Source organism: Pteropus vampyrus, unplaced genomic scaffold (genome assembly GCF_000151845.1).
Source record: "Pteropus vampyrus isolate Shadow unplaced genomic scaffold, Pvam_2.0 Scaffold262, whole genome shotgun sequence".
NCBI classification, from domain to species: Eukaryota; Metazoa; Chordata; class Mammalia; order Chiroptera; family Pteropodidae; genus Pteropus; species Pteropus vampyrus.
This window is the reverse complement of record NW_011889043.1, coordinates 2,140,261-2,158,540: the sequence shown is the minus strand read 5'-3', so window position 1 is coordinate 2,158,540 and position 18,280 is coordinate 2,140,261. Positions and strand designations below refer to the sequence as shown.

General features: G+C 32.0%; 1 protein-coding gene across 4 annotated transcripts in view; it reads left to right on the top strand.

Moving 5' to 3' along the window:
- The window catches only part of POLK (DNA polymerase kappa), a 63,504-nt gene that overhangs the window by 19,899 nt on the left and 25,325 nt on the right, over positions 1-18,280 (top strand). The window contains exons 1-3 of one of the 4 annotated variants that reach the window (XM_023520413.1): positions 6,760-6,894; positions 8,985-9,157; positions 13,297-13,416. In XM_023520413.1, the coding sequence (XP_023376181.1) occupies positions 9,023-9,157; positions 13,297-13,416 (255 nt within the window). In that variant the 5' untranslated portion in view covers positions 6,760-6,894; positions 8,985-9,022. Of the gene's footprint in view, positions 1-6,759; positions 6,895-8,983; positions 9,158-13,296; positions 13,417-18,280 lie in introns of those variants that run through there. The other 3 variants (XM_011375136.2, XM_023520412.1, XM_011375137.2) reach the window with 3 other exon arrangements.

Genomic DNA, 18,280 nt, shown 5'->3' with positions numbered 1-18,280 from the left:
AGTCAGATTTCTGACTTCCCTAAAGTTAGGTGGCTGTGTGTGTGTGTGTGTGTGTGTGTGTGTGTGTGTGTTGGGGGTGGGTGATATTTTTCCCCTTTGTCATTTATTTAGTAACGAAGATTTTTCTTGTTTTTCTATTATTTCTCAATCAATTACATGGCTTGTGTTTGCAGCCAGGCCTGTAGGCTTAGTCAGAGAAATAAGTAAGAATGAAAGTGAGAGGAGAAAATCCGCATTTGTCACCTGCTTACTGTGTATTTACTGTGCTAGAGGTTCTAACAGATCAAACATTAAATCTCAACTACACTGGAAAGTGTTACAGACCAGGAGACCAAGATTTGTAGACCTTGAAATCACATAAATTGCCTAAGAAGACACAGCTAGTAAGTTTCAGAGTTTAAATTCAAATTCAGGACTGATTTCAAAGCATGTACTCTTTGCACTGTATCAAAATGCCTCTTGAAACTGAACTCTTTATTAAGTCTTTTGTAGGTTAAAATAAGTAGTTAGCATATTTAGTCTCTTTAGGGGAAAAATAGATATTTTTTTCAAAACCTTTCACAAACCTTCCTCTAATGTTAATTTGAAGCTTCAGAACAAATATCGCTAAAAACAAATCATTATTCCTTCTTGCCCCCAATTATAGCGTATAACCCCGGGAAGAGGAAAGATCATCTCATCAATTGAGAATAATTAGTTTTGCTGTTTAATGTAAATTCCAGATGCTGTTGTTTGTTATCAGATGCTCTTCTATATCATATCTGTTTAAACATATTTTCATAACACATTATTGATAGTTTATAAATGGATTGTAAATGTTTTAAAACCAAAGTCCTTTTTCACAGAGTATGATCTTTAAAAAGACAGATTATTATGGAATTTTATTAAGACAAGGGGAAGATATATGTGTTTTAAATTGTTTTGAGTTACTCACTCCAAAACATAGCTTCTTGCTGCTGTTTTTCCCCACTCTTGAGAAATCTTGGAGTACTATTTTCTGGATGTTTAATTTTTTGTTTCTGGTTTTCAGGCACGTATAAGATCAGTAAAAAAACTTAACAGTAATGTTTTTCAGAACTTGACTTCTTATGGAAACTATCTTTTAAAATTCATCTATAGTAAACACTGTCATCTGGAAACTATTAGTGCAGTCTTGGAATTGGTAACAATTTCAATATACTGTATATCAGTGTTCACAGAGCTCCGTCTAAGGAATTAGGAGAATCAAAGATATGGAAGTTACTATTAACTTCCCTTTTTCTGCAGGCTACCTATTCTTTTACATTAGTGATAGAATATATGTGAAGAAATTATAGGAGAGCTACACAGCATTTACAGAGATTTAAGGAAAAGTTTGAGGTCTTAATTAAGGTTTCATTTGAAAAGAATTAAGTTGTGAAAATGGTTTAAACTCCTACTATAGCCTGTTGGAGCTATAAGAAACCTAAGAAATCAATAACTGTGAATCAAGAAGTAATATCATGATTAGGACTCAGAAAAACTAGAGTAGTTTGTCAGAGGGGCAATTGAAAGGATCATTTTTCCAAGGTAGGAAAATAAAATAATATCTTGTATAACTCTTTCTGACTTGAATAAATATTTTCTATCCAATAATATGACAGTATGGTGATAAATAGTAGCTCCACTTCCTAGTAGTGGTATAACCCTACCTTATTATCCTGGCTTCTTATATAATTTTTATATTAAAATGGTAGCATTTGAGATTGTAAAGCTTAAAATATTATTACAGTACCAAAAAAGGTACTATAAGAGAACCCTTTCCTCCTTTCCTAAGAACATATGTATTCAACTATCCCTTAAGATTTGTATACTTTAGTATATACTTCAACTGAAATAAAATTAGTCTGTTCACTTCTATGTATGTAAATATTTTTGCTGACTTGATCTAGTACCTGAAGAAAGAACCTCTTAGCCTACCTCCATGTTAGTAAATCAACATTTCCAGAATCAACTTCTGTAAGATGTAAATTTAGTTTTTCACAATTGTCAAAAGTCCTGAGTGTGTTTATTTCTGAGTATAAACAAAGTTTTCATTGTTAAAGAACCTGGCAGACTTTTTACTAAATATTCAACTCACTATCAAAATAGGAACTTATAAAATGAGCTTTGAGGAATTTACATTTGAATTGACACTTTAGTTAATGTGTTTTGTATTAGGATGTTTTTTCATTTTGTACTAAAGAAGCAGATAGTTTCAGTTTATTCTATGAGTGTAGGTTTTTTGACTGCCACCATCCCATTCTTCTTCACTGGAATAAGTTAAATTAATGGAAAACTCAGGAAGGAAAAAGGCAATTGAAAAGAATATGTGCATGGTTCTCAAAGAATAGACCTTATGTTCCTGGTGAAAACTTGAGTTTTCTTTTAGCATAGATTTCCTTAGTTTAGGATCTGTGGGGGTTACATTATTTTAGTTATTTCTCTCAGTGATACATACAAATTTAAAACTCTTTCAAATAATCTACTCTGAAATAATTTTGAAATTTTTATATGCCTATTTTGCAAAGATATTGAAAACCCAAGCTAAAAGTACAGTTACCTCTGTGCTTTTTTTCTCATCGTACAAGAATTATGGGTATATGGTTTGAGTGTATGTGTTTATGTATGTGTGTATAAAGTAATTGGAGAGGAACATGAAAAATAATCTTAAAATCTTAGAATTGTGATTTATTACTTTCCTGAAAACTTAAAGAATATTTTTACAATAAATGAAAATAAAAAAGGAAATTTTTAAATCAGACATTAATCCAAAATTACTACTTTAAAATTAGGGTAATATTCTTAATTTATTTTATTTAAATTTAGATAGTAAAATAAACATTTAATCACAGCCTAAGTTTTGTGCTGGGTGCTTAACCTGCTCAAACATTAAATATTTGAATATTTGCAGAGTTTAAAAATAATATTTGTTCTTAAGATATATGCAGGTTTTCTGGGGGATTACTGGGTTTGTTTATTTACAGTGTATTAGGAATAGGAAGAAGCATGCTCTACCTAGGAACTTCCATATAGTTTAGTTTTTCCCTCTTTCTCCTCTTCCTCCTCTCCCTCCTCTTTCTCTTCTTACCCTTAGTATATTTTGCATTTTTTTTGGTAGATTAATTCCAGGTAACTTTGGTCAATATGCTCTGTGCTTGTGATATTGTATACATAGTTTTGTGTGCTTTTTATAGGTAGGAGGAACCATACCACACAAAAATTTCTTCCTTAGAATTCCTTCTGAAAAATTCTAATTTTCCTTCCTTACTACCACCAAAAACAGAGGTTTGCCTTATAATTTTAAGTGGTAACCTGAATCAGACTGGGAAGAATTTAAGTGGTAGAATCAGACTGGGAAAAATTTGAATATTTTCAAATTTAAACCAATATGCTATACCACGAGGACCCAGAGCGCTTTCCTTTGAGTTGTACATTACTATTCGTGCTTCTGAGTTGAAGTAAAACAGACTTCTGTAATAGCAAGCCATAAAAATGTTTTACCATTTTCTTTTTTGAAAAACTTTTGTTTATAAAGAGTCACAGTTATATCCATTCATAGACTTTGGGATTTTATATGTGATAATGCATAGTAATTACCAGACAAATACTTCTTTAGAAGGAAAACAAAATGAATCTATACGATCTGTGAACTTTGGCTTTTTCTCAAGGATGCTTACAGTGTACTCTGTTCCTTTATATAGTATCTCTATCTTAAAGACAGAGAAAAAAAATAAGACTAGTGATTTTCACAGCTCTGGAAATTTGGCTTAACTCTAACAATGATGACAACAACAGCAACAACAACAACAACAACAACAACAACAACAACAACTATTGATTGAGAGTTTATCGTATACCAGACGCCATCTAGGCACTGACATTGTATACTGCCCTCTTGAAGCCATTTGTAATGCTAAATCTCATCTCCCAGAAAAATATGGAAAATCATCATACATTGTGATGATATGATCTGATCATCTCTGCTAGGAACTCCCCTTTTCAATTTATGGATTTCTAGATAAAGAAACTCAGTAAGAACTAATGGGAAAAACAGAAATAACCAGGACTAACGAGAAATTTTAGAAATTTGAAAATAACAAATACTGAGCAATAAAAACAAAAGCAGGCTTACCACAGTGACATAAATGATAGTACCAAAAGGATCTCATAGAGATCTAAGTATACTAAAACTTAGTATGTTATTTATTACCTTTCTCCAATCATTTTTCTTAGATTTAGATGTAATTGTAAAGTATTTAATCAAAGAAATTAAATTTAACAAAGCAACTTAATTTCCCAAAAAATAATTATAAGCTAGAATCCTTTGAATATTTTGAATATTAATGGAGCCTAGTGGACATTCTATTATGTAAATTCAAAATATTATTATATTCTAATACATGTCCCAAAAGCTTTACTAAACCAATTTAACCATTAAACAACTTAGAAAATAAGGTTTATAAGATTGGAGGTTGTTCAGCTCATATACTTATCCTGACATATTTAATGTTGAAATAAGGAAAAACTACAAATATTTTAAAATTATTAACTTCAGAAAAGCAGTTTTTCTTTCAATCTTTTATTGTGATTATGTGACCTTGCTATGTGAATAAAAGAATGAGCAAATGATATAATCTGAGTGTAGTCATTCAACAAATATTTCTTGAGCACCTACTCTGTGCCAACCACTATTTGCGGCATTTGTGATACATTAGTGAAGAAAAACAAAGTTCCCTGCCTTCATGGGGCTTACATTTTCATAGGGGAACAGACAGTAGACATAATAAGTAAGTAAACTTATGTATTATGTTAGGAAATGACAAGGGCTACGAAAAACAAATGGGACATTGGGCAAAGCGGATAGGAGGGGGTAATCAGGCTGCTATTTTAGATAGGGAGGTCAGGGTAGGCCCTCACTGAGAACGTAACATTTAAGCAAAAACTTGAAGATTAGTCAAAAGGATATCTGGCCGAAGAACTCTCCAAGAGAAACCACCAGTGCAAAAGGCCTCAAGGTTAGAGTATGCCTAGCAGATTTGAGGAACAGCAAAGGAGACCAATGTGGCTGGAGAGCAGTGAACAAAGGGGAGAATATTAGACAGGTATACGGGTAGACAGGTAACAAGTAACTAGGATCCATATTTTTTAAGGAGTTAGGGTTTTTTCTGGAGTGATCTGGTTTGCCATTGTACACTTTTTAGCAGAGGAGTGACAGGACCTAACCTGTGATTTAAAAGAATGAGTTGGGCTCCTGCGTTGATGATTGACAAGGTGGACAAGTACAGAAGCGAGAGTCTATTTAAGAGGCTGTTGCAATAATCCAAGCAAGAAATGGTAATGGTGGTTCAGACTAGAGTGAAAATAGTGAGAAGTAGTTAAAATCAGGGTGCATTTTGAAAGCAGAGCCCACGAGATTTTCTGACAGTTTGTGTGTGGGGTGTATGAGAAAGAGCAGAGTCAAGAAAGGCTACAAGGTTATTTGCTCAAACAACTGGAAGGGATTAGAGTTGCCTGTAACTGAGATAAGAAAGGCTGCAAGTGGAACTGGTTTGGGGGATGGAGGCATATGAGAAAATCAGTTTTGGACATGTTAAATTTGAGATGTCAGATAGGCGTTTGGACTGGAGTTGTAAATTTGGAAGTCTTAGCCTGTAGATGATAGTAAATCTATGTCCATGAAACTAGATGTACGTTGCCTGGTAATTTGGCATCAACAAAGCAAGATGGTAGCTGAAAACTAACTATCACAACTGTGCCTGGCACCAGTATTGCTGACAGCCCAATACTTCTGGCCCAATTAAGGACTGAAACCAGTTCTTCTCAGAGTTTTTGGCCTAAATATTTTACCATATGTGAAATAGTAAGCATTAAATGTTTCTTTTCCTTTCATATATTTCATCATTTAAAGCAGTGGTCCCCAACATTTTTGATACCAGGGACCAGTGCTCATATGAAAATCTAATGCCTGATGATCTGAGGTGGAGCTGAGGTGGTGATGCTAGCTCTGGGGAGCATCTGCAAATACAGATGAAGCTTCTTTGCTGACCTACTGCTCACTTCTTATGTGGCCTGTTTCCTAACAGGGGTTAGGGACACCTGATTTGAAGGACAAGGCAGCTTAAATGTAGGAAGCCTCTTCACTGTTTAGTAATTTTAGTTTCAGGAAATTATGAATGAATTACATTCACCATTTTTACTAAAACATGACAAGTAATTGGATTACTAAAGCATAAGGCAAAATATTGGGTATTAAGCTAAATGTGATAAAGAGCAAAAATTCAAATGATAAAAACAGAAAACCAACCTACATTCCTTTGGGCACGGAAAAACATCATCACCATTGGTTCCTATACTTTGGGGTACGTTGGAATGACCTTGGCATCTCTTTGGAATATCGATATTTGGCTCCTACTCCCAGACCTGATTTTTTTGGTATGAGATGAAACCTGGGCATCAAGAGTTTTAGAATCTCTCCTGCTGGATCTACTGTGCAAACTTTGGGAACTACTGTGATATACACTATTTTTTCTAAAGGAACTATCATTAATAATCGCAGTATTCAAATACCCTTTCGTAATTTTTTTCATTTTTTGCTAGTGCCAAAAAGGGAAGCAGCGTTAAGTAAAGGTCCTCTTGAGGGCATTATGCTAAGTGAAATAAGTGAAAGAAAGACAAACACTAAATGACCTCACTTATATGTAGAATCTTAAAAAACAAACAAACAAACAAACAAACAAACAAACTAAAATTGTGTTTGCAGCCTTTGCTGACCCAGCCCTGTAAGGCTAGCACAGCCTCCAGCTTCGCCAAGCTCCAGCTGAAGGAGAAGAAGGGTGGAGAGTAAGGAAGTCTCTACTATGGCTCCTAGAAAGCCGACTGCCTGCAAAATGACAGGTAGTAAAGCATCAGAGAAACAACTGACTGCAAAATCCACTCACGATAGGGTGCCCTCTACTGGAGGGGTGAGGAAACCTTATGGTTAACAGGCCTCATGATAGCGCTCCATGCAATTAGATGTTATCAGACGTTAACTTCTTATTCGCAAACTTACTTTCCAGCATCTGGTGCGAGAAATTGCTCACGACTTCAAAACTGATTTGCATTTCCAGAGTGTAGCCTATCTCATTGGTGTTTTTGAAGACACCAGCCTGTGTGCTATCCATGCCAAACGTGTAACAATTATGCGCAAAGACATCTAGTTAGCATGCTGCATAGATGGGAGAATGTGCTTAAGAATCCACTATAATGGGAAACAGTTCTTTCTTTAAAAAATTTTTTCTCTTCATTCTGTTATTGGTAGTTCTAAATATTAGATTTTTTTTTTTCTCATGGAGTCAAAAGGTATCTAAGTATATGACTGCAAATGGAAAAATAGGGGACAGAAATCAGGTCTTGGCAGTTTTTCCATTTTTATTTGTTTGTGTTTTTACTATAAATGTGGGGACATAAGGCATTAATGCAAGTCACAATGTTTCAGTGAACAAGTTTCAGTAGTTCAACTTTATAACAATTATAAATCTGTTAAATTATCCTGCACAATGCCAGCATTTGGATTTTTTTTAAATAAGTAAATTTTTTATTGATGACAACTAAATGTTGATAGCATTTTTATCACACAGCAGATTCCATCCATTCACTATACTTTTCTAACCGAGTTGTCCTACATGTAAGTACATGCTTTTAATGTTGTCTGTCTTCAGTGCTATTCCTGTAAGTTTGCTATTAAAATACATGAAACTATAAAAAAAAGTACTGAATTCATGGATACAGAAAGCAGACGGGTGGTTGCAGGGGAGTGAGGCGCACAATGAGTGAAGATGGTCAAAAGGTACAAACTTCCAGTTATAAAATAAATTTAGTTGCAGAGATGTAATGTACAGCATGGTGACTATAGTTAATAATACTATATTGTATATTTGAAAGTTGCCAAGAGAGTCGATCTTAAAAGTTCCTACAAGAAAAAAAAAATTGTAACTATGTATGGTGAGGACGTTAACAAGAAAATAATAAAAAAAAAAGTCCTCAAGTAAATGAGGTCTAAATCATGCAAATAAGAAATCACTATCATAATTCGTTGTAGATTCATGGCAGCTGTTCACTTGGCAATTTATTTATAGCATTAGTGAATCCCAAATTGGAAGCAGCTGTGATGCCATGGTAGCTGCCATTATATGTGTTGTAAGAAGACTTGGATTCAAATCTTAGTTCTTTCGCTTATTTGCAGACTTATAATGGGCAATTCATTTAACCTTCCTGCAATTCCCATTTTTTTCTCCCTAACATGAGAATAACCATATCTACTTTACATAGTTATTACAAATATTTTTAAAAGCTAATATATGTGAAGATAAATTATAAAGAACTATATAAAGATATCAAAGATTATTTGAAGGGATTTTTCTTAATGTTAGAAGTGACATAACATTGTAAAATGTAATAATTTCCTGAAAGTGAATAGGTTAATACTTTTTCTGTATTTTTTCACTGCCTTAAAAATGGAGCTCCACATATAGTAGGTAATAAATACTATTGGGCTTAACATGTTTTGTAGAGGATGTGTTGTTTTGTATTTATTTCCTATATAGTTTATTAATATGAGAAAAACATGAACTTTGGACTCAGGCCTGGGATTCAACATTCATTAGCAAATTTGTGTCAGTAGACATGTTCAAGACTCAGGTTTCTTTTCTCTTTAATATTTACCTTCCATTACTGCTGTGTGAGGTTTAAGTGTAAAGCACCAAGCATAGTGGCTGGCACAGAGCTTTGAGGAAATGTTCATTCTTTTTTTCCCTTCAAGAGTACAATAATGTTGGGATAGTAATTTTAAAACCTGAATAATAATTTTGTAATAGCTAAAAATTCTTAATCATCATTTTTGTTTGTTTTGCTGATTTCTATATCATTTTAACTTTTAAGTGTCCACCTTTCCATCCCTCCATGAACACTTTGAACAGCAGTTTTTATTTTGTATGCTTTTTCAGGTAATTTAAAAAATCCATTTTAATGTTAATTCTACACCATGGATAGCACAAAGGAGAAGAATGACAATTACAAAGATGATCTTCTGCTTAGGATGGGACTTAATGATAATAAAGCTGGGATGGAAGGATTAGATAAAGAGAAAATAAACAAAATTATAATGGAAGCCACAAAGGTATGTTTCTTGTTTCTTGCAATATCTTTAATGACTTTAATTTTCTGTTTAACTGAAAATTGGTAAGTTTTAAACATCATTTTTATTATAATTCTTAACATGTTGATATATAATATTGTTAAGCTACAAATGGGTATGGAATAATCTTTCTATTCTGTTGCTCGTGCCCTCCAGTTTTCTATTCCACATGTAAAATATATGCATGTAAAAGCAAAATGATATACATGTATTTTTTAACTCTTTTTTAACTCTTTTTTAGGAGAATATTATAGTTGTGTTTTTTTATTTTTGTTTCAATTACTGTAACTTGGAGATCTTTCTGGATAAGTAATTAAAGATCTTCATTTTTTTTTTATGCTATATGTTTGGATATAATGTATTAAGCCAGTCACAATCTTTATTGATGGATATACGTCATTTCTAGTCTTTTGTTTTTACAAACAATACTACAGTAAATAACCTTGTACTTCATAAATTTATGTATGTGCAAGTATAACTATAGGAGAGATTCCCAGAAGTGGAACTGTCCCACCAAATGCAGCTAGCACAAACAGATATATGCATGTGCAGTTTAATGACTTGACCAGTTGCCCTCCATTGTGGTTGTATTAATTTACATATACACTGTCAGTATATGAGAGTATGTATTACCATGTGGCAACTGTGCCCACACAGTGTGTTACTAAACTTTTGAATTTGTCAATCTAAAGTAATGTAGTATATCATTAATTTGTATGTAGCATTAATTTGTATTTCTCTTATGAAGAGTAAGACTGTCATCTTTTTATATGTATTTCATTTTTTATTATCTCTTCTTACCCTTTGCACAATTTTCCAGTAAATTACTGTTTATCTTTTCAATTTGCTTATGGTAGTTTCTCCTGTACAGAAATTTTTCGTTTGCTTCTTTTGTGTAATTGAATTAGTCAATTACATATGGCTTTCTTCAAGGTCACTTTTTTGGGTTTCATTCATGTATAATGAAACATGTAGAAAGGAGTAAAATTTAAGAGAATATCCTCATTCTTAGCAAATGCATGCATTTATTCACAGCAACTTACTTTGAAATGGTTTAGTAAAAAATAGGAAGGAAAGTTGTGTGCGTGTGTGTGTGCATCTGTGTGCACATAAGACCTGGGGAAGAAACCAAATATAAGATATTAATGATTGCTGTATATAGATGAGGACATATAGGTGTTTATTGTACTATTCTTTCAACTTTTGAAGATTCAAAATTTTCAAAATAAAAAATTGAGTGAAAAAGAATTTTTAAAGTATATACTATGTAGATATAATTTTAAAAGTAAAACTTTTTTTGCTTTTTGTTCTGTTTCAGGAGTATCATGGATATTCTTGAATCTTTGCTCTTCCACACATAAATTTTATGTGATATATATATATCAACATAGAAATATATACATATGTCATATGATTGATATACATGTGATTGATATGTATAACAATCATATAAAATATATACCTTATATATTAAAATATTTATATATTTTATGTAATATATATTCCTCGTGTGTGTATTGGAAGAGTTTATCATAAATATCGTTTCTAAATTAAATTTTCTAATTGTTGCTGCTCCATAGCAATGTAATTTACCTTTTATAAACTTTTATTAGAAATTTTTAAACATGCACTAAATTAGAGTAGTAAAGTGAATCCCCAGGTGATTACCACCCAGTATCAACAGTTACCAACATTTTTACAAATGTTGTTTCATCTATCCCGTTCACCTCTCCCCTACTGAATTTTGGAGGTGGAGAATAGAGTATTTAAAATGAATCCCAATAAATTAGACAAATTTCTAGTAATTTACAATTTTCCAAAACTGACTCAAGAAGATTTAGAATATCTAAATAGACCTATAACAAGAAAAGAAAAATACTAATACTCCATAAGCTCTTCTAGAAAAATACTAATACTCCATAAGCTCTTCTAGAAAAGAAGGAAGGATGGAACACTTCCCAACTCAGTCTATGAGGCCAGTATCCCTTAGATACCAAAGCCAGACAAACAGAAGATTATAAGTCATTATAAATGTAAAAATCCTCAAGAAAATATTAGCAAACTGTATTCAGTATATAAAAAAGATTATATGCCATGACCGAGTAGGACTTAGTCTAGGAATGAAAGGTTGGTTTAGTATCCAAAAATCAATTAATGTAATAATACCATATTAATAGAATAAAGAACAAAAAACACATGATCATCTCAATAGATACAGAAGAGGCACATTTGACAAAATCCTACACCTATTCAAGCTATAAAAAACTTGAAATAGAAGGGAACATTTACAATATAATAAAGGGATCTATAAAAACCTATATTAATCATCATACTTTGTGGTAGAAGACTAAACACTTTCCCCCTAAAATCAGGAATAAGGCAAAGATATTCAGTCTTACCTTTATCTCTTCTATTCAACATAGTCCTGAAAGTTCTAGCCAAAGCAGTCAGGCAATTAAAAGAAACAAAGTCATCTAGATTGGAAAGGAAAACTAAAGGTATCTCTTTACAGACTACATGATCTTATGCATAGAAAATTCTAAGGAATTTTAAAAAGAGTGTAGCATTTGTACCCTGAAAATTACAAAAAATTGCTATGAGAAATTAAACATCTAAAAAATGGAGAGGTATTCTGTGTTCAAGGATGAGATGACTCAATATTTTTAAGAAGGCAAATCTCCCCAAATTGATCTATAGATTCAACATAATCAAAGTTCCACAGGCTTTTTTTTCCCTGCAGAAATTAACAAGCAAATCCTGAAATTTATATGGAAATGTAAAACACCTACAATAGCCAAAACAGTTTTGAAAAGGAGCAAACATGGAGCTGTTTGAATTTCTTATTTCAAAATTTACTATAAAGCTACAGTATTAAGACAGTGTGGTACTGCCATAAGGCTAGACATATCGAACAATTGAGCAGAATTAAGAGTCTAGAAATAAATTTCATCATTTACTGATATTTGACAGAAGTACTAAGGCAAAAGGGTAGTCTGTTCAGCAAATGATACTGGAACAACTGGATTATCCACATGCAAAAAAAGATGAACTTAGACCCTTACCTCATCCCATACACAAAAAATTAACTCAAAATAGACTTAAATGTAAGAACTAAAGGAATAAACCATTTAGAAAATAGGAGAAAATCTTTGAGACCTTTGGTTATGCAAACATTTCTTAGATACAATACCAAAATCATAGTCAATAAAGGAAAAAGTTGACAAATTGGATCTCATCAAATACCAAAATATTTGCACCTAAAAAGATAAGCAACAACAACAAAAAGATAAGCAACATACTAGGGTAAAATGTTTGCAAAACACACATCCGTTAAAGGACTTCTATGTAGAATATACAAAGAATTCTTACAACTCATTATTAAGAAGTCAGCCCAATTCAAAAATTGGCAAAAGATATAAGTAGACATTTCACTAAAGGATGGCTCATAAGCACATGAAAAGATGTTTAACATCATTAGTCATTGGGGAAATGCAAATTAAAACTACAGTGAAATCCCGTTCACACTTTTATTGCCTAGAATGGCTATAATAAATAAGACAGACAATAACAAATTTTGGCAAGGATGTAGAAAATTGGAACTCTCACATATTGCTGGTGTACACAAATGTTCGTTGTAGCATTTTTCATAAAAGCCAAAAGTAAAAAGAATCCAAATGTCCATCAACCCGATGAATGGATTATGGGATGATAGGTGATTTTCTAAAAGTTATTTTCTACATTTTCTTTAATGACTAACATTAAATTTAAAAAATACTTTTAAAGTAAAAGTGAAGGTGGTGACTGATGACCCATCTGACTAAGGCCTTGGATATACCCCAGATGATCCTGCCTGGGACACATTGTTATTTTCTGAGTACAGATCTCTATTCATCTAAGAGTTTGTGCAGTGCTAAGTACTGCTTCACAACAATCCTGTGAATTAGGTAACCATAAATGCATTTTACCCATAAGGAGACTAAGATATAGAAAGATTAATTTTAGGGTCACCCAGCTAGAAGAAGTGGAACTGTTTTGAATTTAGTCATACTGATTCTAGTAGATTATGCTACAGTAATTTCCTTCAGACATTTTTCTTATGCTTGTTTTATTTGCTTACATAGGGGTCCAAATTTTATGGAAATGAGCTCAAGAAAGAAAAGCAAGTCAATCAACGAATTGAAAATATGATGCAACAAAAAGCTCAAATTACCAGCCAGCAGCTAAGGAAAGCACAATTACAGGTATTAATTCAATTGCTAAATAAAATGGAAGCTGATAGTTAATATGCATCATGGTAATGTCATAACTGAAAACAAGGCAAAATGTAAATGTTCATTATCTTGTAAAGCATAAAAATTTAACAAATATATGCATAACAAATATGCACCTAGACATTGTCATCTTCATTATACAGAAGAGTCAATAGAGCCTTAGGTACAAGTAACTTGCCTATCTTCATATGACAAGTACTTGGCAGAGTACGATTTAACTCAAAGCTTACATTATTATTATTATATACATACTTTGCAGCTAGAAAGCCCATAGCTATGATTAAAGTGACATGTTTTCTGTAATGCTGATTTAGCAAAAATGATTTAGAGAGGAACATATTAACTAATTAGATTAAAAAGGAATTTAGACCACAGTTGTGTTATAGTAAAACAAAAAGTCACATAAAGGGTAGAATGCCTAATATGCATGAAATTTTAAGATAAAACACAGACTTCTAAAAATTGGGGGACTTTTAGTTTCTCCAGAACCTTTGAGGAGTAAATACTTAGAATTTTCTCTGGTTTTAAAGGTTATTTCAGGAGACAAGTTTGAGAAGAACCAAGCTGCAGGGGACCATGTGGTAGATCGAGAACTCAAATTAGTCAAGATTCTAGTAAAACAAAAGTTCAATTTTAAAGATAGTTTTACCGTCTATCAAAATCTGATTCAATTTAACAAAGCACTTTAGGCTACAAAATGATGATAAAAGTATAATATTAATCCGATATGCTACAAAATTCTTCATGTGATAGAGTTGAGATCATAAATTTTATGTTATCTTTACCAAATTATAATGTGTCATTTTTTTTTGATATATGCTTTCTCAGAGGACAAGCTGATTTTTATCTTCTCTGTTAAGTGATCTCCCTTCATGACAAAAGATGATTTGCCTGTCAAATCATCGTTTTTCATGCTTCATAGCATGCCACTGTATGGAGGCATCATATTTTATCTACCTTACCCCATCTTGGTTTTTTGTTTTATACACAACATTGTGACAGTCATTCTTATTTATATATCTTTGCACTCTTGTCCTGTTACTTTCACCAACAATAGTACCATTTTACATTTTCAGCGTAAGTGTGCTGGTTTCCGCACATACATATTTAAAACTAGATTTTATCAATTTTATCAGTCTTTTAGTTTCTGCTGATACAGTATCCAAAATATTATTTCAGGATTGTTTTAATTTTCACTCCCTTGATTATGACAGAGAAAAATTGTCTTTTCACACATTAGTTAGCCATTGATATTTTCTTTTTGTGGGGATTTCCTCTTTCATTCTGTTGTTAGGATATAGACTACGTAGCTGGCACAAGAGACTCAGATATATAATGGTTCAAATAAAATATTAATTTATTTCTCATTGGGTTGGGTTGTTCTGATCACCACAGTAACTTAGAGATCTAGATTGTATATTGTGTTGTTCCACAATTCCATGGTGTTATTCTTACTGGGAATGACAAAACTGGATGACCTCCAATCCATGTTCAAGCCCTTAGTAAGGAAGAAAGAATGAGGGGAAAAAATTAAAGGCAAGTAATTTACTATTAAACAAGTGAAAAAGAAGTTGCACACATTGCTTCAGCTTACATTCTTTTGGCAAGAATTTAAGTTTCATTGGTCACACCTAACTGCAAGAGAAGCTGTAAAATATATTCTCCAGCTGAGTGGCCATGTGCCCAGCTAAAAGTCTATTGCTGTGGAAGGAAGATAGAATGGATTTGGGGGTTCAACCAGCAGTCCAAAGCAAAATCCTTTGACCACATTTCTAGAGAAGTTCGTATCTTATATATTAAGGATTTTTTCCTCTGCCAGTTGTTGTAAATATTTTTCCAGTATGTTGTCTTTTAACTTTGCAGGAGTTTTTTTTTCCTATACAGTTTTAAATGTTTATGTAGACAAATCCAACAGTATTTAAATTTTTTTTTCTTGGCTTTGGTATTGTGCAGAGGTAGAGGTTATTCCTCATACACGCACACACACAAAATCCATATATTTTTTAGTATGTTTATAGATTTTGTTATACTCTAATCTTTGGAATTTGTTTTGATATAAGATATGAAATACTTTTTTCTTAAATGGTATTATATTTTCCCTTAATGGTGTTATTTCTCCTAAATAATGATTCATTTGTCCCAACACCATTTATTGAATCAAGTATTCTTTCTCCACTGAATTAAAGAGGCACGTTCATATACTAAACTCTCATTGTACTTGGATTCATTTCTGGACTCTCTCCTCTAATCAATTGAATCTTTTCTTATATTAGTACCATGTAGTTTTAATTATTGTATGATAATAATATAGTTTAATATCCTCCTTCATTACTCTTTTTAAAAATTTTTTTGTTTTTCTTATGCATTTTTTCAAATAAATTTAAGCATCATTTGTTTCATCAAGTAAAAAAATTCCTTTCTGTCCACAATAACATTGTTTTTAAATTGATACTAATCCTTAGGCAATTTACTTTCTGGACAGCTTTTTGGTAAGTTTTATTGATCTATAGTCTACAAGTATCTTTAAGTTTTAGAGATATAATACTTGTGAGTTGTACAATATGACAATATGACTTTTTGCTATTCAAGCTATTTTTAAAGCTCATATTCTTAAATATGCTAATAATCTAGAGAAATAGAAAATACCCTATATTATGTGATAGAACTTCAGATTTTGTTACAGTTCTAGTGACTGTTTCATGGGAGGTTCTCTGGCATATTTTGCAAGGGGAATGGCAGGAAATATGTTTTATGTTGATTCTTAAATTGTTTTGTTTGTTGAGCTTCCTTTAAAAGAAGTTGTATGAATGGGAGGGGATTGAGGAAGTCCCAAGGAGTTTAGAAGTTCTGCAAGAACAGAGAGGTTTTTATGAGAAATGTGTTTCTTTAGAGTCATAAAATTTCCACATAGCAGATTTTATTGTGTGTGATAAGACAGTGTGAACTATTTCCAGTCAAGCTGAGGTAATGTAATCTCTGTGGGCATGGACTCCGTGATATTTATCCAGAACCTCCCTAAATATTCCCCACCCTATCCCATTCTCATTAGACTTCTTAAAGGCACATTTTTGTAGCTGCCAAAACATATTATAACATGGGTTCGTAAATTGAATAGACAAACATTTATGTTATATTAAATGGCAACTACACAGCAAAGCAGTGCATTTTGACCATTTTAACAATTGATTTTATGAATGCAGATTTATTCAACAATTTTTAGGGTAATACTAATTAAAATGAAAAACAATAATTCTGAAATAGTCTCCTAGATTAATTGAAAAAGAGGCTTTTTAAAAGGTAAATAAGACATAATATGGATATAAAATATACCATTAGAGTTTGGTTTGAGCTAATTTCAATGATAAAGACTTTTTCAAATCTATTTTAGGGAAGCATCATAAAATAATGGAAAGAGCACAGACTTTGGAGTAACCTGGTTCCCAGGTCTAGTTTTAACATTTATCAGCTGTATGACTTAGGGCAAATTACTTAATCTTATTGAGCTTTAGTTTCCTCATCTATAAAATGGGAATAATAATCATTATCTCAGAATTATTTTGACCATTAAATGAGTTAACATAAAAAGCACTTATATGTGTGTCATGTATATGACACTCAGAATATGTCACTTCTAGTTTTAAAATTATAGGTAATATCATTAAGACCTTACCACATCCCTAGATAAGTGCACTACATGGATATCTCTCTTAATTCTTTCAACCTTTTGAGGTTGGTTTGGTCTCACTTTACAAAGAAGGAAAGTGAGAGTGGGAGGATAGTTACACTATCATGTAATTATTAGTGGCAGAGCTGAGACCAAAACAAAGCCATTATTCTTAACCACTGTGACATACTGGTTCTGAACTGTAGTAACATACGTGTTAGAGACTCAGATCAGAACTTGAAAGACATTTGGAAGGAAAAATGGAAGAAAGAAAAACATGAACGAGAATTTCAGTAGAGGAAACTTGAAAAAAGCAGTGGGCATTTGGTAGATGGGGTTCTAATGAAAGATAGTAAAGGAAAATGGAATGTATGAGTCATTTAACGGGGACATTTCCTTTTGGCAACTGTACACTTGCTTTAAGCACAGAAAAGTCAATAGATTGCTGAAGAAACTGCCATAGCTTTAATCTATGAGTCTAAGGAGAATTTTTCCCATTTGGTTTGCTTTCTATGTATTATCTTTTTTCTTTCCATTGATTCTAGCTTAAGATATTTCAGATGCTGCTCTCTTATTCTCAGTTGACTCATATCTTAGACATATTTTCTGGATTAATATAGAGTAGCTTTTAAACCTCTGTTTTTATTAGTTTCCATGATTTGCTTATATCTTTTTTATGTCAGAATGCTATTCTCTAGTTTAAAATTGAACTGGAAGAAATTGTTGTTTTATATCTGGATGATAAATTGGAGTAATGTTGAAAAGTTCCACTTATTAAGTGTGGTGTCTCACTGCCTAAGATCAGCCTCCTCAAAATTTTTCTACAAATACTACTTTCTCTTTTTTTAACCATATATATATATATGTATAACTATATATATATATATATATATATATATATATATATATATATATCTATATATATATATATATATGTAACTACACAAGAAAATGTTACTATATATATATGTATAACTATATATATATATATATATATATGTATATATATATATATATACATATATATAGTTATACATATATACACACACACACATATTTCTACAAATACTACTTTCTCTTTTTTTAACCATATATATATATATAGTTATACATATATATACACACACACGTATACATACATACACATACACACATATATGTATATGATTT